Source organism: Barbus barbus, assembly GCF_936440315.1.
Source record: "Barbus barbus genome assembly, chromosome: 27".
NCBI lineage: Eukaryota > Metazoa > Chordata > Actinopteri > Cypriniformes > Cyprinidae > Barbus > Barbus barbus.
Window position 1 is genome coordinate 17,129,012 of NC_136755.1, and position 23,481 is coordinate 17,152,492.

The window sequence follows — 23,481 nt, forward strand, 5'->3', positions numbered from 1 at the left end:
CGTTATAGATGTCTTTACTGTCACTTTTAATCAATATAATGCAGGAATGGGCATTTTTAAAAAATGTTATTCGAATATTTGGGCTCATATTTGAATATTTGTTTATGTAAATGGTGTTTAAAGCTGCAGTCTGTAACTTTCTTTGGTTAAAAATGATCCAAATTCAATATTTGAGCAAGTACATAACCAGCCAGTGTTTAAAACGATCACCTTACTTTAGCCCTATTCACAACGGTAAGCTTATAATTATGTTTTCTAATTTGAGTGGTAGGGGTAGGTTTTTGCGGGAAATTCAAGTACGCTGCTGCGTCATTACGTCACATCTGTAAACAGTTGACTGGCGTTTGAATTTCATGTGATTTCTCATTGTGGTGGTGATATTATGATGTCTCTGTTTCACTGATTAATTTAATCAAACTAATTCCATTTTGACTCTTTAAGGGTATTCTATAGTCTTTGGTAATTTGGTAATTCCAAACTTCGCAATGCAGATGAGACCTTCTGTGATCAAATACAATCAACTTTGTTAACGCGCTCCACTGCACTCAGTGCATTTAGTTATAACTGACTTTTAGTTTGCGTGAAATTTGAATAGTGTTTTTATTTTTTTGCCAATAATTACAGAGCGAATATTCAAACATTCGACTATCTGTGCATACCCCTAATATAATGCATTCTTGCTGAATAAAATGATTTATTTCAAAAATAAAATGTTTCAGATCCCAAACTTTTGAATAGTAGATCCATCTGCTTCACTTCATCTATAAATCCATAGATAGAGGACGATGAATGCCTGTCACCCCTGTACACACATGGAATACAATGCAGTGTTTATCTCTCAGAAATAAGATACAAAGCAGTCACTTGGACGGTACCTTTTTAAAGGTACTAATACGTACTTTTAAAGTACTAATAGGCCTATGTACCATTTAGTGGTAAGGTACAGTTTACGTTTTAATATGCACCTTTTATCTCTTGTCCCTAAGAGTACCGCCCCAGTGACCGTTTTGTACATTTTTTTTCTTAGAGTAGGCCTTTAGATGTCCACGTAACCGTTTCCATTGCTTACTTGTGTTTTTGAATGTTTACTTTTGAGAACAAAACTCCATCTGTTCATTTTACTCACCTTTAAAGAGATGTTGAGCCATTAACTGATTGTAGCAGGACATAAAGTTTAACTTTTATGTAAAAAAACGATAGCTTATAATATTGTGTCCTAAATGATGATCTCATTACATAAAATGCACAATTCTTCATTGGTAAGTGTGATTCTGTTGTGGCAGTAGACACTATTAAATACTTGACAGTGGACCAAATTTCCACAGTGTTTCTCATCCACTTCTGTACTCATGTCAAGTATGTTGTTACTGAGCAACAACTCTCCATAATGGTCCAGAATTGCTCCTATTGCACTTTCAGCAACTGCTATTCTAGAAAACCTGCCGTCGCTCTTATTCCCTCGGTTCTATGTACCGTCTTCTCCTTGTTATTTGTGCAGCAAAATTGAGATTGTCCCCAAAGATATGGGAAATGAGGATCTCCGGGCACATACAGAAGTTCAAACACACACACACTGAGAACAGCAGGGGATTCTGGGAAAGGGGGAGGACTGTTCATAATCACAAAGACTGACCACACACACTCGCCCCTTACATGCACACCCACATACTCACAAAGGCAAGCCATTCCCTAGACCCTGGTTGCATTTTTTAGCTCCTTTGAAAAGTTTCTTAGAAACACAAGAGAAGTTATGATCCACAGGAAGCCGCATCTGTTTGCGAGGAGAAAGAGTTCATTCACCCAGACACACACAGACACACAAATACACGCACAATTCCATCCTTTAAACTTCATAAACCCTGCATACTCGAATCACTTGATCTGCACTTTTGAGAGTCCGTGTGACAGCGGTCATGTTACGCACATGCTGTCATGAATTAACCCTGTTTCACCCTGTTATCCCAGACAGCAGTGATTCCGGGTGTTTTAGGCTGGCTGTCGTGTGGGAAGAGCGGTCATGACTCGGATAATATACCATGAAAGTGTTTCCATGGCAACTTCTCAGCAGAAAGCTTTCCAGACACTTTCCCCACATAATGCTTGGAAAACCCAAGCCAAAACTGCCTTAACTGCTCATCCAATCTAGCAAATCGTTTATTACGAGGTTCAGATTTCTCTTCGAACACAGAAGCCACTGTTTTATGTTTGAGTAAAAAGATGACTCTTATAAGGAGCACGAATTAAACATTTCTATGCATTTATTTACTTTAATACACATTTTTATTGCAAACAATCATTTTTGCATTTAAAATGTTCTTTTTGGAATTTAAATTTAGTCTTTGTATTTCTCTATTTCAAGTTTCTATAGAACAACACAATAGTATTTTTAACAATAGTTATTAACTTGAATTTAAAAAGTGTTATTCATGTTCTTGTGTACATTTTATATAATCGATTTACAATTTTTTTTCCTTTTTTTCAGCTACTTCCCTCCAAACACCTGTCACTTTTAACAACCCAGTTATTTCCAGATCGATTAAATATAGCTCCGACCTACAATTGTTTCTCTTTTAATATCCTTTTTTACTGTTGAATGTCACATTAATAAAGTAAAGAGGATTGCTGATTTCAAATTTAGTATTTTAGTTTTGTAAAATGTATAATTATTTGGTTATGTGCCTGGCTTCATTAATTAAACCAGGGATAGGTTTTGCCACTGTATCATCATAAATGCTTAATACTTGTGTGCTTGGGAGGAGCTCTTATACTGACACACACGGCATCTTACCCATATGGGCATCCAACATGGTCCTAATCCCATGGGATTATGGGATCACTTGCTGGTTGGATTAAGGGTTGTCCCACAGAAACAGATGTCCACTTCATACACGTATATAACATGCATTTCAAGAGACAAAGTTTAAACTTGAGGGTCAGATGTTTTATAGGTGGAGGTGCTGTAATGTATTTCTTTTTTTGTGATTTGTATTTAATTGGCATATGTAGATGTGCATTCAGATATTTGTGTGTGTCTAACTCTGTGGTAATGAGGTCATCACCTAGTGACCAACTCACCTCTTAACTTTACTTACACAGTGATCTCTCTCTCTCGCTCTTTCTATCTCAATTCATTCACACTCTCTCTATCTCAATTCACCCTCGCAGTTGTTCCTCTGGAAAGAAGCCAGTGAATTATACAAATACATAATCAAAATTGTGTTTACGGCTGCCACGGTTACTTAAATTTCAATAACTGCATTCCATTATAAATATATTCAAAGTAGTATTTTGGAAAAAACATTGAAATTTATATTTCACAATTTTTATGCTGCTAAGAGAATTTTGATTGACACGTACCATTGCCTCACACAAAATAAGCATTATAATGCAAATTAATCAAAATTAAAAATGCTAATTACAATATCAAAGAAAACTGATAATTCATAATCGTGCAGCCCTACAGTGCATTTTTATCATTATGTGCCGCCAGACGGATGGGTGTTATATTTACATTTGACTCTAAAAAGCTTTTACACACACCCCCTCTCTATCTGTACGCACAGACACACACCCACACATACAAACTGTTTGAGAAAGAACCCTTGCTGTGCGAGCCAATTCTACCCCTTAATCATATCGTAGACCAAATTACACCACAAACCAACCCCACCATTACAGGGGAGGATACACAGACATCCACAAACACACAATCTATTCAAATATGCATACTGGCTTAGTCTTGTATATTGAGCACCAGGTTTTGCAGAGACATATGTGATTTGGAAAGGAGATCCGATGCATCTGCAGCATGTATTTCTGAGTGTTGTACAGGTTGGAGAGGAAATCGCATTAGACCTGATTGCATTTACTGAATGGCCTGTGGTTAATAGCAGTTCAGATTGAGGCACAGTAGGATCTGATTCCCTGGTGTTCACATGCACTTTGTGCTTAAAAAAAGATCAGCACAAATCCATAGCACAATTTAGAGCTGGTTTAGTTGATAAAATGACTAAAATAGTAACTGGAATTGCTTCAGATTGCTAGTATGTGTTTGGCACTAGAGAGGGGGATATAGTCACAATAGTTGCAAAGATTTTGCCAGTAATGTAACATTATGCATCATAAATATTGTGGTGATTTAAATGTGCTTTTTATTAGGCTATTATAATGCCCTAAAGGTCCTTCCTTGTCTATATACTATATTTGAATATGAGAGCATTAAGACAGAAATATGTTTCTAGTATAAACCTGATGCGTTTCAAACTGTTTGTTTGCCTCAAAATGGTAATGGCAATATATTTTTGTTCATTTATTTACATATTTTAATAAAAACAGTGTGTTTTTGTTAAAGAAAGTAATACTTTTGTTCTGGAAAGACACTGATCGAAAGTGACAGTAAAGACTTTTATGATGTTACAAAAGATTAAGATTTCAAATAAATGTTGTTGTTTTTTACTTTTCATCAAAGAATCCTTAGTTTCTGCAAAATATTAAGCAGCACAATATTGAAAATAAGAAATATTTCTTGAGCACCAAATCAACATAGAATGATTTCTGAAGGATCTTGTGATACTGGAGTAATGGCTGCCATCACCGGAATAAATTACATTTTAAAATATGGAAATAGAAAACATTGTAATCATTTTTACAGTATTTTAATCATTTTGACTTTTATTTTATTTTTGATCAACGTATCGCAGCCTTGCTGAGCATAAGTGACTTCTTTCAAAAACATTAAAGAAAATCTTAGTGATTTAATGTTATAAATAACTTGTATATAATATGTATTTATTTGTATGTATATATTTAAGTTATTGCAGTGTATGTGCATATAAATCAAAATGATTAAATCTAAAGAGCTGTAAAAAAAACAGTATGGGAATCTTTATTTAAATGTATTAAACCATTTCATAGCAAATATTTATATATATATATATATATATTAGTGAATCACACATGCTTACAGTGCAAAACATGAAGGCATATAAATATAGGCTACATTATGTGCATAATATGTAATTAGACCTGATACAGAACTGGGCACAGTTATAATTGTGTCTGTTTGTGGATGATGTTCTTAAGTTTAAGTGCATGCTGATGACTGACAGCATTTTGGGGCCAGATTATTAGGAGGGCAGTTTATGGGTCTGAGTATTTATGGGGTGTTGCTGGGATGGAGACCAACCAGTCATGAGAGAGGGGGGGAAGGAAAGTGACAACAAGAGTAAAGAGTGATTCAGAAGAGGGGGTTAGAAGTGCTTTACACCAATGGTTAGGTGTTACGTAATGTTGTTTTTGAAAGCGTCACTCTGAACACGTTGGCTGCTGACTATACTTGCATTCAATATTTTTAAAGGACATTTGTTGCCAGAAACGGCCTCTAAAACTTTTATGTTTTATGGGAACTACTAATTTGTTTAGAATTTGTTTCATTAGGGTTTTTGTGTATTTGATGAACACAGTTTTCTCGTTTATGTGACACGTTGGGTCTGAGGACAGTCAAGAGCTCTTTTTCTGCTGAATTTTCATCCCTATTTAAGAAATTGGGTTAAAGGCAAGTGTTGCCCCTAGCAACAGGCCTCTCGATGAAACGGCTCCCCACGTTAGACCCCTTCACACTTACACATGAACACACACACAGTGAATCTGATATTGGTTTTGAAACAATGCACTGTTCTATCATTCCACTTCTGGTAGATTTACACAAATGTTTCTGACTTCTTTTTTTCCTTGTTTATAGGCACAGCGTCGCATATCTCGACCAAGCGATGAGAGTTCTGGAGATGGATTTTACGACGATGAGGACTTATTCTCTGGATCCGGCTCTGGCTGTGAGTTTGATATGTGATGTGTTTGTGTATGTGTCACTTTAGCATGTTTCTGATGTGTGAGTGTGAATACGAGGTCACAGCTGCCTTGTTTAAAAGTCCAGCCCGGGCTTCCAATCCCCTCACCAGCTGGTATAATTCTCACAACTCAACGCCTTATCCCCCTCTTCATCTCTTGCTCTGTCTCACTTTGCTCTCTCTCTCTCTCAGCCCCTCTGTCTCACATTCCTCCCACAACTTCATACATTTATTTTAGCCTCTGCTAACTGATGCCCACAGACTGACAGTAAAAACCGCCCTTCTTTTCTTGTAAATAAAGAGCACTTCTTCATATATTTGTATGTGTGTGTGTGTCTTTGTGAGTGATCATCTGATCCTCAGTAATCAGATTACTGTAAATAAGGTCACTTAATCAGCAGGAATCTGGGTGTGGATGGCCAATATCCGCTAGTGCTTGTGTGTTTCTTTAGAGTTCTTTTGGCCCTGTGGTCGTTTAGAAAACAAACTCTCTTCAAACACGCTTTTCACACATTATTTAATTTAAACGCTAATGTTATTGAACGGGGGACATAAATATCTCACAAGAGACTTCTGTGATTTTGCTGAAATTCATTTTGTTGAATTTCCACCACAATGTCATTTCCATCACGTCTCAAGTGATGTATTGTGTTTAATACAAATCTGAGGTGGACATGACATTTTAAAGGGCATATTGCAGGTTAGAGACTCCAGTGAGTCGATGTATAGAAAAATACTGTAGGAACTAGATTTTCTTTAAAATATACTTTAAAGTACGCTATTAAGGCTTCTGGGGTAGTTTTTGTGAGAGAATTTTACTTCCGCATCTGAAACGCGGCAAAACCGGAAGTGACGCATCAAAAGGGAGAGCGGTCCATTTAAAGCAATGGAACCAAACAATGGATTGCAATGACAGTTCGGACGCTGAGGAAATGTTAAATGTGTATTTACACTCGTATGACGGATCACAGATAAAATTATGAGCCTGCGAAGCAGCCAAGAGAGCAGGACAGGCCAGGATTAGACAGAACAACGGTCAGAGAAGTCAAATTGAGTTGATGTGAGGAGAACAGGGCAGGTGTTTGGTGAGAGATCAGTGTTAGCTTACAGATATACACACGTTAGCGAATGCAATCAGGCAATAGCAATTGTCTGCTGTCCAGGAAAGCCTCACTTTTTCATTTAAATTTGTGCCCTCGCGTCTTGTAAAACATTTTCAAATCCTGCATTAATGGTTCATATATTTTCATACAAGGTTATATATTAATTTGAAAAAAAAATTAACCTGCAATATGCACTTTAAATGGACTAAAATGGGATAAACAGATCATTTTCATAGGTACCATTTTATACATCTTAAATTTCAGATTTTTTTAAATAATATTTAAGTCTTTTTGCATAGTTTTTGCAATTGATTGAAAAATCAATATAGATCAACAATATAGATCATGTAAAAGAAGTAAAAAGGGTAACATTTACATTTCTTTCCTTTACACTTACAATGGTAAAAATGACATCGCAACTTGTAATAATACTGTATGATTATATAAATGAAACATCTTCACTAATTATTTTCATCTGATTATTTTAGTCTGTTTAGATTATCGTAGTTTTTAAACTATATTTATTGTTAAGATGGCCTTTCATAATTTAAGCATCAAGGTCAAGGATAAACAATCAAATCTATTCCTAAAGCATTTGAAACATAAAACAGCAAAAAATAAAGGTGAAGTTTCTAAGACAATATTAATGTGGTCTTCATTTAATAAAAAGAAGAAGAATCTGTTATCTGTTGAAATCAGTTAGTTTTAATAAAAATCAACCCTTGGGACATAAGAATGCCTGTAGGTAAAGAACCACAGTATATGTGTGTGCGCTTTATGAGCAGAGTTTGTGTGTTGCAGAGGTGCTTGCTTTGTTCTTTGTTTCTAGTGTGTGTGCATGTGTATTTCTTACCAAGGTTATTGATATTTTATTCATATGTTGCCATGGGGATGTTCACATTCCTGCTGACCAATCTAAAGGTTGCTTTGAAGCCTTGCAGACGCTTTTGCAAGGTATCATATGACACATTAACACTAAAATGGCTGTGAGTATTGATCTCCTTCACCCTGTCTCACTGTGTTTTCATTGCTGTTTTCTGTGCCTCCAGTTCCAGATATGGACATTAGTCCAACTGCAGCAGGTGTGGCGGTCACTACAGAAGAGTCTCTCCCACTTTCTACCACACAGGCCACTGGCCCCGCCCCCTCAGCCTCCCCCGCTGCCGAGCCAAGTAGCCCACCTCCACCTGAGGTGGAACGCGAGAGCGGCTTGGGACAAGATGTAGACAGAGACAGCAAATTGGAGAGTGAGAAAAAGTGGGAGGAGCTTGCGAAGGAGGAGGAAATGAGCCTGGCGAAGGAACAGGATAGAGAACAGGAATCTGATGCTGATAAAGTGCAAGACGGAGAGGTAGAACAAGAACGGTCGAAAGCTACGGTTGCCCCCCGGCTGACTGATGTTCCTCTAGTGTTCGTGGACTCATCCACTGCTCTGGGTGAGACTATATTGGCCACCAGTGACCTGGAGGACCTCGCCACCACAGAAGAAGAGGAGGATCTATACATTACTACAGAAATCATCATGTTAGAGGCATCCAGCACACCGGAGACGACAACAGAGGACATCACAACCACTGAGGTCATCCCAACCACCGTTGCGCCCACCACTGCTAAGCCAACCAGACCACGTCCTGCCCTGACCACTCCGAGCACCATCCCTGTACGACCCCGGACCCCACACACTACCCCCAGCAGAGCTTCCCCAACTGAGAGCAGCACTCGTTCAGTGATGACCACAACAGAGGTTAGACAGTCCTCAGTAAACAGAAAAAAAACATTCATAATATTACATGTAAGGATGCACCGATATGAAAACTCTGGTCAATGCAGATAAGTCAGTAGTTATTTTTAATAAGTGGAAGATATAAAAAATATCTATCTGTCTGTCTCTGTCTAAAATAAACAATACCTGATGTAAGGATGCATCAATATTAAATTCTGACTAATAGAGATATGCTGACAATCATACATGCATAAATAAAATTAACAAATAAATAATATTCCAAGAGATGCACCAGTATGAAAATTCCAGCCAATACCGAGCAAGTAATTTATTCAAGTAAATATTTAAGTATTTATGTAAATTACTTTTAATAAATGGTTGATATTAAAATCTGAATTAATTTAAGAATTAGCTAATCTTTAATTAAACATAAAACACTAAAAATTTAAATCATTAAATGCGTCAAGTGAATTTAGGCACAACAACATTTAAAAATGTACAGATTTAAAAATGGATATTTATTTTGAGACTTGTTAAAGATTACATTTATAAGTATTATCTGAATATTACAGTATTGTTAAATTGAGTTTTAAAGATTAAATTAATTTTAAATCATTTTTATCATAAATCATTTAAGTGAGCATTACATGTGGTCAAAGGTAATCTAACTGTTAAAATAGTGGAAATGCACAGTTAAATATCCATCGTCGACAGGTGTAGCTGGATTTAACAAAAAAACAAAACAAATCTCATATTGGCCAATAACCGATATGGTGCCAATATAATGTGCATCCCTAATCCTATTATTGCTTTTGACATGAATGATTTGCTCTTTAAGTATTCTCTTATTCCCTTTGGGATCAATTGCAGTGGCCCCAAAATGTTTTTGGACATTTTTGACAATAAAAGAATAAAGAATGAGTGGCATTATTTGTTCTGTCATTTGTGAATGAATTCCATTGATTTAGTATGTGCATACTGCATCAAAACCACACTTTCATCAGATGATTTATCAGACATTTTTGCTAATTCTACTCTCAAAAACCAAGTATATAATATATTAAAACCAAGAACTTCAACATAAAAGTCGGTCATCAGTTTTCCTCTGTTTCTCTGGAAATGTTCTTTTCAGCTGTATATGATCTGTTGTGCAATTGTGAAGGGTTATCATTTTTCCTTCCTTTTTTATTCCTCATTTAGACACAAACACCAGATGAAACTGTAAATAATGAAGTTGCAGGACCAGGTCCAAGTGGTGATTTTGAAATCCGCGAGAATGAAGGTCGCCAAGGCAACGAGGTCAGGAGAGGCAAAGGGGAGCCTGGCGTGGCAGGAGAACCAGATTTGACTGGTAACACAGTAGATGCTGCTGGAAGCTCAGCCGCTCAACTTCCACAGAAGAACATCCTTGAGAGGAAGGAAGTTTTGATAGGTGAGGGATGCCTGACACATTCAAACCTACTCCCACAACCCAGTTCAGTCTCTCCATTTTCTTTTGGCTTCTGTCTTTGAACCTGTCTGTCTATTTGTCTTGTATATATCTTTCATTTTTTATTTTTGTACAGGGTTTGTCTGTCACCCTGTTGCTTATAAGATTAATAGACTACACTGAACTGAAAATCCTATTATATGTGTGTGTGTGTGTGTGTGTGTATATATATATATATATATGTGTGATGAAAAGAAAGTTCAAAAGGTCATCATTTATTTAAAATATAAATATTTTGGAACATTATAAATGTCTTTACTGTCTCTTTTAACAATTCAATGCATCCTTCCTGAATAAAAATATTAATTTCTTTGAGAAAAGAAAACCCCTTTTTCCACCATCTGACCCCAAAAGTTTCAACCGTTATGTAAATATTGTGTTCAAGTTCAAGCATGAAATAGCATTTCACAAAAGCTAGTCATTAGTTGTTAGCAATATTATTATTATTATTATTATTAGTAGTAGTAGTAGTAGTAGTAGGAGTAGGAGTATTATATTTGGAGTAACAGTTGTTTAAAGAACAGTTCACCCAAAAATGATTTATATTTTTGCTGTCCTATCCCTTTAACAACAGCTTGCTTTTATGATCTCAAGCAAGAGCCTCCAGTGGACTTTATTTTAGCTCTCTGAGGAGAACACGGTCTTCTGCTCTTTATCTTTTTTTCCTTGTTCATGTTCACCTTCTCTGTTTGTTTTGCTGCCTCTCTGTCTCCATCTCCCCTCTCGTTTCTCTCTGTCATCTGATATGCTGTCTCTCTCTCCTCAGCCATTCTGATTGGAGGACTATTTGCCTTTGTATTTGCAGACTTCCTGGTCATAGGTAAAGATGTAGGAGTCGTAGGCTATAGGTTGAAATTAGTTGGATTTTAGCTCGTTTTTTGCATTTTCAGTTTCCGCAGTTAAGCTTTAGTTTAGAGAGACTCAAACCTCTCCCTGCCTTGATTAAATGTGTTTTATGTTTGTTTGTCTCTGTCTTTTCATTGGTTTGGTTTTTATCATGCAGTGTGTTTGGTTCAAAAACATCAGTGAAACTGTCAATGATATCAACTGTCTCCTTCAGAAGAGTCCATTTGTAGTTGTGCTTATTGTTGGCGTTGCATCCCCTAAATTCTGTCAGATTTTCAGCATAATGAGAGGGGGGTCAATGTCATAACAATTTATTTATTTTTATATTTATTGTCCTATTGATTTGTTTAAAAATATATAAAAAAATCAATTTATACAAACAATGCCTGAAATCCTTAACATTTTTACATTTTTAAATTAAATTTAAAAATAAATGTTTACATTTCTGAAATAAACTTGTATTGTATTCATTTATATAAATGTTTTTATAAATTATAAAATGTAATCTGTTATTATTTCTTAGGAAAAAATAAACAGTAAATCAATTTTGTTAAAATATTGTAAATAGCCATTTATTATTATTTTTCCCCCAAAACCATATGAAAAGATATGACTTGATTTAAAAAAAAAAAAAAAAAAAAAAAAGATTATTTAAATTCATATTTTCTTTTATCTTGAATACTTTTTTTTTTTTTTTTTTCGTCATTGACCCAGAGACATTTGCACATTTATGGCTGGTGGGAGAGAACATAATGATTTGAATTTGAAATGCTGTAAGTAATCAATGTCTCTTGTTCTTTCTCCAGCTGTGATTGTCGGAGGTGTCGTCGGAGCACTCTTCGCAGCATTCCTCGTAATGTTACTCGTCTACCGGATGAAAAAGAAAGATGAAGGCAGCTACACATTGGAGGAGCCTAAACAAGCCACCGTTTCCTACCAGAAACCGGACAAGCAGGAAGAATTCTACGCCTAATATCCATACGTTCATCCTCGTTTATCTCTCCAACCTTGTCCCGTCTCTATCTGCCCCCCCCCCTTCCTTCTTTTCATCTCACCCCTTTTCCTTTGATCCCTTTCTTCCCTTGTTTTCCCATGAGAGTGCCTCTCATTCCACGGACTCTGAACTTTCTTTTTCAAAAAAAACAAACTGAAAAAGATCAATGTAGAAAAAAATGGAATTGGTTGTGGGTGGGGCTTGGGGTGGGCCAGAGAGGGCGGGACGTGAATCTACACGTACACAGAGAAGAGAACTTTTTTTAAGAACATGTTATTATTGATATGTTTAGGATCGTTGTTCTATGAAATTATGACCTGAATCTTTTTTTGTAAAGACACTGCGTTTCAGATGCGTTTCCTGCACAATGTTGTGGGAGCAAGAAAAAAAAAAACGCATGAAAAATGAGGGAGAGGAAAAGAACACAGTTGGGGTCATGGAGGGATTGTAAAAGTCAAGCGGTAGGAAGAAAACGAAGCAGAAATAAGAGTTGCATGGCAGAAATAGAGGAGGAATTTGGAGTCTGTACTCGAAATGCTCTTCTGTCACCAAGGTCATAGATCCAACGTTGTGTGGTGCCTTCCATTTCCCTGGTGCTAGAAACAGAGCTTGAGCAGAGCGAGTGGGTGTGTGCTTGCGCATATGTGTACGATAGTATGTCTAAGGTGCCCTTGTGACCCCAGCCTAGACTCACGCACGCACACACGCACAGGTGCATACACTCGGCCCGACTCCCTCTGCTGGTAAGAGCGTGTGTCAGCACGACGGCACCGTCCGTTTGGAGCAGGGAGCCCGAAACACGTACACAGCACATTAAAAACACTGAAGGTTTGCTGTGAGGGAGCGCATGCATAGAATCAGAGGAATAGCCTCTCCTCTGCTCTGTATAAAGACTAGTAATCATTAGTAATAATCAATAATATATCAGCAGCTCTGAATGGAAGGAAAATGGTGATCATAATATTCATAGTGAAGGATATTATCTATTTAGCTGTGCAGTAAGGTTTTATCGGTGTAAATATCAACTCGACTCTTTATTTTTGTCAAGCTTTTAACCATGCTATTGTAGTAAAAAATGAAACGCACACAGACACATATGCTATCATTATCCAGTTTTTTGTCAGTTTAACCTGGAGAAATGCTGAAACCTTTGCTCAGGTTTATTAGTATTTCACCAGTCATTAGTCAAGCGTCTGGTTTTTGTTTTGAAAGCACAAGGTTAGTCGCTCTCACCACCACATTCACTCACAAACTCACAAACAACCCTGATGGACGGTCATGCTCAAGATGGATGTTGTAAGAACGTGTTGATGAGGAACTTGTGAGATTAGGGGGTTGATGAACGTAAACCTAATGGTTTGGGAGAAAAATAGCTCGTCTAACAAAGATATCGGAGCTGAAAACCTTTAAGTAGTGCGATTTCAGTGATGGTCAAAATTACTGTCACTTTTTCCTCTTTTATTGTGTTTTTTATTGGATGTTTATGTCAGGATACATTTAATTCATAAAAACAAAATGACTAGAAATGCATGAATTAGCAATAACAAGCTATCAACAACAGTCTCTGTGGTTGACATGCTCAGAATGTATGTGACATGTCATGTGGTGTGATGTCAGTGTTACTCTCAGCTGTAGCACAAGATGTTAGCAAAACGCTGAAATGATGACAACTTGTCTTAACACATATCATTTTAAATATCTGATCATGTAAATGTACTATATCCAATCTGGGACGGTTTGTGTGCAGTATCAGCACTCCATCCCCAAAATTTCCTTTTTATATCCACAGTAATGTAGAATTATACCCATCCCTGTTTATAAACTTATCGCTGAAGGTAAAGCTGCCATAACACTGAAACGTGACATCAAATAACGCTTCCTGTTATATTACAAATCATGTGTCTAGAATGCATGGTGATGATTTTTTACACTCCAGCATATTCGACTGGGTGTGTGTACTAGAGCACATTCAAGACGTCACACTGTTCTCAATGGAATATTTTAGGAAGGTGGGGGAAACCTTGAGACCCAATTGGGGTGGTTGTACTTCAGTCTGTGATTGTAATGTCACACCTGTGCAACAGTACCTGTATCTTGAATATTGTACTCTGTATGATCATGTCCCGATAGTGTGCGCGAGTATGTATGTGCGAATATTGGCTTGTTTTAATGCATCTGCAAGTGTGTTTCACTCCCCAATAGTTCTTCCGTTGTGGGGACATATTCTCCTCTCCCTGCACTTAAATTGCTATGTGACACTGACAATTGCACAAACACACAAAACATGTTACATAGCATCACAGCCTCGGCCTTGTAAATAAAACCTAGAGTGATTTCTGACCCATCACAGCACACCTTTAACTAAATTACTGTAATAAAGGCCAGTCTCCTGGACACTGAATAAAAGTTACAGACCGATAATCGGTTTGACCAATATTTGGGGGTTTGTTTTACCAATATTCACATTTTCTACTTGGCTGTCTGTTCTGTAATATTCAGTCTACTGAATAAGTACACCATCTAGTAGCTGTCTAAAGAATAGCAGCGATGCCATTGCACCACTACATGTAAAATAAAGACTTGTAAATGTTTGCATAGTTATGTCACTTTTTACGTGAAACAATGAGAAACATGAAGCATTTTAACCTTGAGACTTAGACATAGACCAAACAAAGATAGAAATGAATTTGAAACTGATCTACAGCAACTAAACACAGAGAAAGTTATAAATGTATTGAAAAAAATAATGCAATGATTAGTTTATAATTATTGAGAAAATAATTATATTGCTTATGTTTTTAATTAATTTGTCAAAAAAACAGATGAAGTAAAGTGAAGCACAATAACCTTCATTACAAAAAACTATCTATTCAGGATTTGTCTTCAGTTGTGTCTAAGAGACTGGCTTTAACAATCAATGCTCACAAAACCTCAGCAATCATTAGTGTTTAATTGGAATATTGATTTGAATAATGTTAATCAATTGCTTACATGCCAAACATTATAGTTGCAAGCCTACAATTAGTATGTGAAATTCAGGTATTAAGACGTGATGATTGTTTAACATTTTTTGTACAAAACAAGCTGTTGGTGCTGGAGGTTTAATATTTTGATCATTCACAGCTCTCACCCCCACCACTCCTACAATCTAATCTTGTGAGCAACACATTCACATGTCCACCTCCCAACAACAAACATGCACACATACATTCTGGAGGTCACTGTGTGTTAACGTTATGGACGTCAGTGGAACTTTGAGTTTGCGTTGTGGTCTTTTCTACTCATTTCTAACTGTAACCTGTCACTCTTTCTATTCATAGCCAAATATGAGGCGGGCCTTCCTGTGTCTGTGTGCCAATCACAGACCAGCATGGTCCTGGTCTGATGGTCACCCAGCGTGGTTTTATACATGCACATTTTTTAAAGAACTTTTGTTTTTCTTTGCTTTCCTTTTTTTTTCTCATTGGTTGATTTGTGTATAAAGAGGCAAAGTTCTGTCACTAATATGCCACTCTATTCTAAATAAAACCTGATTGGTTATGTCTGTAGCTGCTGTGATTTAATTGGTTAAAAGCCTGAAGCTGGCTATGATGGAATAACACAGTACTATACTACTCTTACTATACTGTATTTGTAGTATGTATAATAAGTACTTCGAATTCTGCATCCAACATGCAATGTGCTTGACTTAAGTTAATTTGCTGTCATGTATGAACTAGAAGCAACATCAGCCACAATTTTAACATCATCATTAATTGATCAGGCTACCAGGAGTTTTACAGAAAGGTAAAATGTATTTAAAAAAAAAAAAAAAACTATTTTGAGAGGATAACTAAATAACACTCACTGAATTTGGAACATGGTTATTAACTAAAATTAGTTAACAAGATTAACAAAGGTTAAAAATTAACAAAACTACATAGACATTTAAACATATTTAGAATTAACATGGAAACGACAAATATTAATAAAGACTATAATTGTAGCCTACCTCAAATACTAAAATAACACAGGAATATACCCATAGCTGCAGACCTAGTTTTTTAGCTGGTTTTTGAACTCCACAGATTTTTATTCTTTGAACTGAACCCTTGTAATCTAATATAAAGAGTAGCCTATATGAAAGCAAAATATTTGTTCTCCAGAATTCAATTAAGTTTGACCCATAAAGTAATTTCACAAAGAAAAATAAGGTCAGATGAGTCAGCAATTAATTTAAAATGAAGGCGTTTTTGTTGTTGCAGTCATTCATTTCTAATAAAATGTATTATATATATAATATATATATATATATAATACATTTTATTAGAAATGAATGACTGCAACAACAAAAACGCCTTCATTTTAAATTAATTGCTGACTCATCTTATATATATATAAACCGTATAACAAGCCTTATGATTATAGGCATATCTATTTCTATTTAGGCTAGTTTTTTTTTTTTTTTTTTTCAATTTCATTTAATCTACAGACAATAAAAATATAACATTTAAGTCTACCACAGTGCTTACGAAGACAGATATTGTTAAATACAACTCTGATCAAGACAAGTGAAATTACATGAATATTAGTGAAGGTCAAGCGCGCATGATTGCAACAGTGACACTGAACCTGACGGAAACACGCCTGGTGTGCATGTCACGTGATGTAACCTGAGCAGCGTCTGCAGGTGATCAATCAATACTCAGCCTAGAGTTTGCGCTTCACTCAAGCTCAATCACTTTAATATCTAGTTTACAGATAGAGGTCTGTGCGTGTGCGCAACACGATGGCTGAAGAAGCCTTGTTTGCCAGTGATTACGGTGGGTGATTTGTTGTAAATTAGTTGATTGACTCATTGTTTTAGACACTGATAATTGTCTAATTGGTCTAATTTCTACACGTATAGCAGGTCTAATGAATGGTGTAATACTCAGGGCGGAGGTTCAATTTATTCTCTAATTAGCGGTAAATACGCAAGTGAAGTAAGCGTCACGTTTCACAACTTTAATGTTTATAAAATTAATTGGATGATAAATCTGACAATCTTCCCACCACACACACGTTTATAAAAATTGTTCACGGTCTTTGAAAAGCTGTAGAATTAAACACAAAGAGAGTTTGCAGTCTTACTTTGTAAGAGATCTGAACTGTAATGACTGAAAACATTTAAGATGAAGTTAACACTAGAAAATACGAGTTTATTTTATGAAAGGCGAGCCATGTCTCCAAGTTAAAGGGATAGTTCGCCTAAAATGAAAATTCTGTCATAATTTACTCCCCTCATCTCGTCCCAAACCCATTAGACTTTCCTCTGAGGAACATTAAAAGATATTTCCTCTTCTTCTTTGGCCTGTACATTGGAGGTCAGGGGTAACCAAAACAGTGTGGTTACCAACATTTGTTAAAGTAAAAGTCAAACAGGTTTGGATCAACATGAGGGTGAGTAAATGATCAAATTTTAAGTGAACTAGCCCTTTGGAATCAAAGTCTGAGAGTTCTATACCAGGCAGATAATGATACACCTTTCTATGACAGAATGCTGAATCAGTTCAGAATTGAAGTAGATTTCATTCATTGCGAGTTTTCTTGTTAACATTACAAGCGTTCTTTTCTGGATAGATATTTTTCATGCCATGTCATATTTACAGATGGTCCATGTCTTCTGTGTGAAGAGGATGAGCAGAGAGGGTATTGTAGATACAGAAACAGCGAGCAAGAGAATGAGAGAGAAAAAAGTGATGGAGAAGAGGTGGAAGACAAGGAGTCACAGGAGTTCAAGAGGGATGCTGAGGTGAAACTAGAGACAATAACTGAGGAGAATTGGACAGTAGGTCAAGAACCTGAAGATGGGAAACTAGAGACGGACAAGGAAGAAAACAAAACTGAAGATGTCACACAGAAAAATGAAAAAGGCCCTGAAAATGACGAAGAGACAAATAAGAAAGTAGATAATGTCGAAACGGATGAAAAATATAACCAAGATGAGCAGGAAAGTACATTAGGTTTCAAAAATGATGAAACAAAGAGAGTTGATGAAAATAATGCAGAGGCAAGCGACTTGCTGGTGCCGCCTCTAGAGGATGACTGTATTTTGCAGATGGGTCCAGACTGCACAATAGACCTGGTGATGGTGTGTGATCAGTCGGTGGAGAGATGTATGAATGAAGACCTTTTGTTATGCCCACCCAAGTCTTCAGATCTCCCCCAGCAGCCCCCTGTAAAATCCCCACCCAGACCGTTATCTATCACATTACCCCATCAAAATGCCACAGTACTCCCCTTTCAGCCCCAGACTCTACTTCAACCTCACCTCCCACCACAGGCCCAGCTGGAGGCCCCGTGTTTGGGCAAACGGCCCTATGGAAGCAGGACCGATGTACCCACAGGACAGCTGGAGGTGACGCTGCGGCAGGTGTACAGCACTCGCCGCTACACTCGTTTCGCCAGCAGAGTGGCCCCTCTTATACCTCTGGCCTCAGTTGGTGGAGAAACCAGCAGTCAGGCTTTACCCTCCATCAGCATGGATGTTCCTCTAATGCCTCCAAAGAAAAAAACTCGCACCTTCTACAGCACCGGTGAGAGAACGTACATATTAAAGGCATAATGAAATGAAAATGTTCTTATCGGTTACTCACTTTCATGTCTTTTTAAATCGGTAAAATCTACTTTCTTCAGCAGAAACACAAAAGAAGATATTTTGAAATATCTTTCAATGTAAGTCAATGGAGTCCAGTGTTGTTTTGGACCCCTACTAACTTTCATTGTATGGACAAAATATCTTATTTTGTGTTCCACTGAAGAATGCTTATGTTTAAAATGTGAGTTTATTGACAGATAAACATTATCTATCTATCTATCTATCTATCTATCTATCTATCTATCTATCTATCTATCTATCTATAAACTCATATTTTATAAACTTAAAAAAAAAGTAAAACGTGTGTGTGTGTGTGTGTGTGTGTGTGTGTATATATATTAAATATAAATTTGGGATGATTTTTTTTGTATGTTTTTGGAAGAAGTCTTTTATGCTCACCAAAGCTGCATTTATTTAATCAAAAATACAGTGATAATGTTGTGAAATATTATTACAATTCAAAACAACTATTTTCAATTTTAATACATTTTAAAATGAAATGTTATTTTCTGTGATGGCAAAGCTGAATTTTCAGCAGTCATTACTCCAGTCTTCTGAGTCACATCCTTCAGAAATCATTCTAATATGCTAATTTGGTGATAAAGAAACATTAAAAAAAAAATTATCAGTTGAAAACAACTTTGCTGCTTCATATTTTTTGTAGTGAATGTGATCCATTATTGTCAGGATTCTTTGATAAATAAAAAGTAAAAAAAAAACCGCAGCTTTTGTTTACTGTTATTTTGATCAATTTAATTCAGCCTTGTTGAACAGAAGTGTTATTATTATTATTATTATTATTACATTTAAATGGTACTGTATGAGTTTCCAAAAAAAAAAAAGTGAAGCAGCAAAAACTGTTTTTGATTTATATAGATCAGTTGGAGGAGCTGGAGCGTGTGTTTCAGGACGATCACTACCCTGACGGAGACAAGAGAAAGGAGATCGCTGCCTCCATCGGTGTTACACCCCAGAGAATCATGGTCACTGTTCACGAGCATCTATTCCTTAGGATCACATTAAATGAATCTAACTGCATGCAAGTATCAATAATTGTGCTCTGATCCTCACATCAGGTGTGGTTTCAGAACCGTCGAGCCAAGTGGAGAAAAACAGCAAAAACCACAGCAAAAAAGCCTCCTGCTAGTCGAGGTCAACCTTGTGTCCAGGTCAACAGGTAAGTGACCCCATTGACGCAATGCAGCTAACATACTGTGTGATGCAATGCATATAATCGCTAATAATACTATTTTGTATGTGTGCAGGCCACAAGTTTTCACAGCTCCTGCTGTTACATCTCAACATGCCAAGCCTGGAAACACACTTCCTCCCTACAGTACCATCATGACCAGCTGCACCAGTCCACCAGGTCACATTTTCAGACATACACCTAAACAGTTTAATTGAACTATATTTTAAGATATTTAATTCAATTATGCATTAGGGATTAAACCATTTAGTTAACCTAAGGACTATAGGATTTAAGTCATTTAATTAAACTATTTAATTTGAATTAAATGCTGACACATTCAAAACATGGACACCTGTTTTTTTAAACAATGCAATTTTCTGTGCTCATCAGGTCCAGCTTGTGTTGATATGGCACCTTGTGTGTCTCAAGGAGGTTTTTTGGAGTACATGCCCCCTCCTATGCACAGTCCTCCTCCGATACGGCGTGCTTCCTTGCCTCTTATCACGGCTTACAACCCCCCTTCTCACACCGTGTCCCTGCTGCTGGACACACCTGAACACAGCGAGCCCGCAGACACAACACCGCTGAGTTTTCAGACTGACACGGGGTTAGTATGAAACTAGGTTACTCATCTCCTGCAGTTCCTTTGTTAAACACTAGACGTCAGCACAGAGCATCTTATAGTGATTTTCAGAGGTGGAGGTCTGTACTACAGTCACAGTAGCAGGTGTTCCTGCCTCTTAATATGATTGGTAGTCGGCATAACTGGCCATAGCGTTTGACAGTCTGATCACAAATAGGATGTACGCTACCGTTACAAAGTTTGGGGTCAGTGAGGCTTTTTTCTTGTTTTTTTACATTAAAGTGATCAAAAGTGACAGTAAGGATATTATACAAAAAATTATATTTCAAATAAATGCTGTTCTTTTGAACTTTCTATTCATCTATTCAAGAATCTTGAAAAAAATAATACAACAATATGTCAAAATATTAAAGCAGCACAACTGTTTTCAATTTCCTGAGCACCAGATCAGCATATTAGAATGATTTCTACATGATCATGTGACACTGAAGACTGCTGAAAATTCAGCTTTGCCATTGTGGAAATTATTTTAAAGTTATTTTAAATTGTAATAATATTTCACAATTTTACTGTTTTTAAGTAAATGCAGCCTTGTCGAGCATACTGCTAAAACAACAACAAAATTGTCATTTTATTTTGACTTTGACATTTCTTGTTTATAATTTTCCCATCAGAATATTATTTTTTATGTTTGTGAACTATATCATAAAAGGAACATGATTATTGCATTAATCAAACATATTCAGACTGCCGACAATTTCTGAGACAGGTTTTTTTAGTATTGCTATTATTATATCTAAATATACAGTGGGGGAAAATGATTTGATCCCCTGCTGATTTTGTATGTTTGCCCACTGACAAAGAAATGATCAGTCTAAAATTTTAATGGTAGGTTTATTTGAACAGTGAGAGACAGAATAACAACAACAAAAATCCATAACTCATTTAAAAAAAGTTATAAATTGATTTGCATTTTAATGAGTCAAATAAGTATTTGACCTGTTCACAAAACTTGACTTAATTCTTAGTGGCGAAACCCTTGTTGGCAATCACAGAGGTCAGACATTTCTTGTAGTTGGCCACCAAGTTTGCACACATCTCAGGAGAGATTTTGTCCACCTAATCTCTGCAGATCCTCTCAAAGTCATTAAGGTTTCGAGGCTGACATTTGGCAACTCGAACCTTCAGCTCCCTCCACAGATTTTCTATGGGATTAAAGGGATAGTTCACCCCAAAATTTTAATTCTGTCATTAATTACTCACCCTCATGTCGTTCCAAACCCGTAAAACCTCCGTTCATCTTAAGAACACAAATAAAGATATTTTTGATGGAATCTGAGAGCTCTCAGACCCTCCCATTGACAGCAAGGTTCCTTACACGATCAAGGTCCAGAAAAGTATCAAGATGATCGACAAAGTAGTCCATGTGACATCAGTCTGTCAAATGTAATTTTACGAAGCCACAAGAATACTTTTTGCGCAAAGAAAACAAAAATAAAGATTTTATTCCACATTTTCGTCTCTATTGTTTCTCTTGTGGACGTGCGTTCACGACAGTACATGACGCAAGCACGTGGTGGCGCAAGCACTGATCCAGATCCAGCGTGATTACGTTGAATACAAGGCATGTGTAGACCCATTTTAAATGCCCTGGCCCTGACGGTACATGGCCCCGTCCATCGTCCCTTTGATGCGGTGCAGTTGTCCTATCCCCTTAGCAGAAAAACACCCCCAAAGCATAATGTTTCCACCTCCATGTTTGACGGTGGGGATGGTGTTCTTGGGGTCATAGACAGCATTCCTCCTCCTCCTCCAAACATGGTGAGTTGAGGCCAAAGAGCTGAATTTTGGTCTCATCTGACCACAACCCTTTCACCCAGTTCTCCTCTGAATCATTGGTAAACTTCAGACGGGCATGTACATGTGCTTTCTTGAGCAGGGGGACCTTGCGGGCGCTGCAGGATTCCAGTCCTTCACGGCATAGTGCGTTACCAATTGTTTTCTTGGTGACTATGGTCCCAGCTTGACAAGATCCTCCCGTGTAGTTCTGGGCTGATTCCTCACCGTTCTCATGATCATTGAAACTCCACGAGGTGAGATCTTGCATGGAGCCCCAAACTGAGGGAGACTGACAGTTATTTTGTGTTTCTTCCATTTGCAAATAATCGCTCCAACTGTTGTCACCTTCTCACCAAGCTGCTTGGCGATGGTCTTGTAGCCCATTCCAGCCTTAAGGTCTACAATCTTGTCCCTGACATCCTTGGACAGCTCTTTGGTCTTGGCCATGGTGGAGAGTTTGGAATCTGATTGATTGATTGCTTCTGTGGACAGGTGTCTTTTATTCAGGTAACACACTGAGATTAGGAGCACTCCCTAAGAGAGTGCCCCTAACCTCAGCTCCTTACCTGTATAAAAGACACCTGGGAGCCAGAAATCTTGCTGATTGATAAGGGATCAAATACTTATTTCACTCATTAAAATGCAAATAAATTTATTCAAGTTTTGTTGTTGTTGTTGTTGTTGTTATTCTGTCTCTCACTGTTAAAATAAACCTACCATTAAAATTAAATAGACTGATAGACCTCACTGCTTGTTTGCATTAAGTTAAACTTATTTCAAAATCGCTGGACACATGCACATCACCCAGCTGTCACTGAAAATGAATTTGTTCTCGTTCTTTGTCACTGCGAACTGCTGTCACCGTGAAGGCCCAATACTACAGACTTTTGGAAATATGACTTAAATTGTTTAAAGGTGGGGTAAGCGATTTCTGGTAGCCAATGTTGATTTTTGAAATCACCAAAACAAACACGCCCCTACCCCAAAAGGGTCTCGTCCCTATTTTGATAGCTCCGCCGCACACATACGTACGCAACCCTGGCAACGATTAGTTCTGAGAAACAAAGCAAAACTAATGTTACACCGAATGCGAGCGGCACAACAAAATACTATTGAAGTCATTATAATCAGTGATGCTGTCAACACTGGATGCTGCGCGGCACGACAAATCCCAGAAAACTGCTGCCGCATTCTACTTATGACGTGCTGACACACATTTCAAATGATTTTCAATGGTCGCTTTATCG

The 23,481-nt window shown here is 37.1% G+C and overlaps 1 protein-coding gene across 1 annotated transcript in view; it reads left to right on the top strand.

The window, feature by feature from the left end:
• The window catches only part of LOC306847361 (uncharacterized protein), a 31,226-nt gene extending 15,677 nt beyond the window's left edge, over window positions 1–15,549 (top strand). The window contains exons 2-5 of the mRNA XM_079381271.1: window positions 5,741–5,831; window positions 7,999–8,693; window positions 9,873–10,104; window positions 11,814–15,549. Of these exons, the coding sequence (XP_079237397.1) occupies window positions 5,741–5,831; window positions 7,999–8,693; window positions 9,873–10,104; window positions 11,814–11,980 (1,185 nt within the window). The 3' untranslated portion in view covers window positions 11,981–15,549. The remainder of the gene's footprint in view (window positions 1–5,740; window positions 5,832–7,998; window positions 8,694–9,872; window positions 10,105–11,813) is intronic.
• The last annotated feature ends 7,932 nt before the right edge of the window (window positions 15,550–23,481 follow it).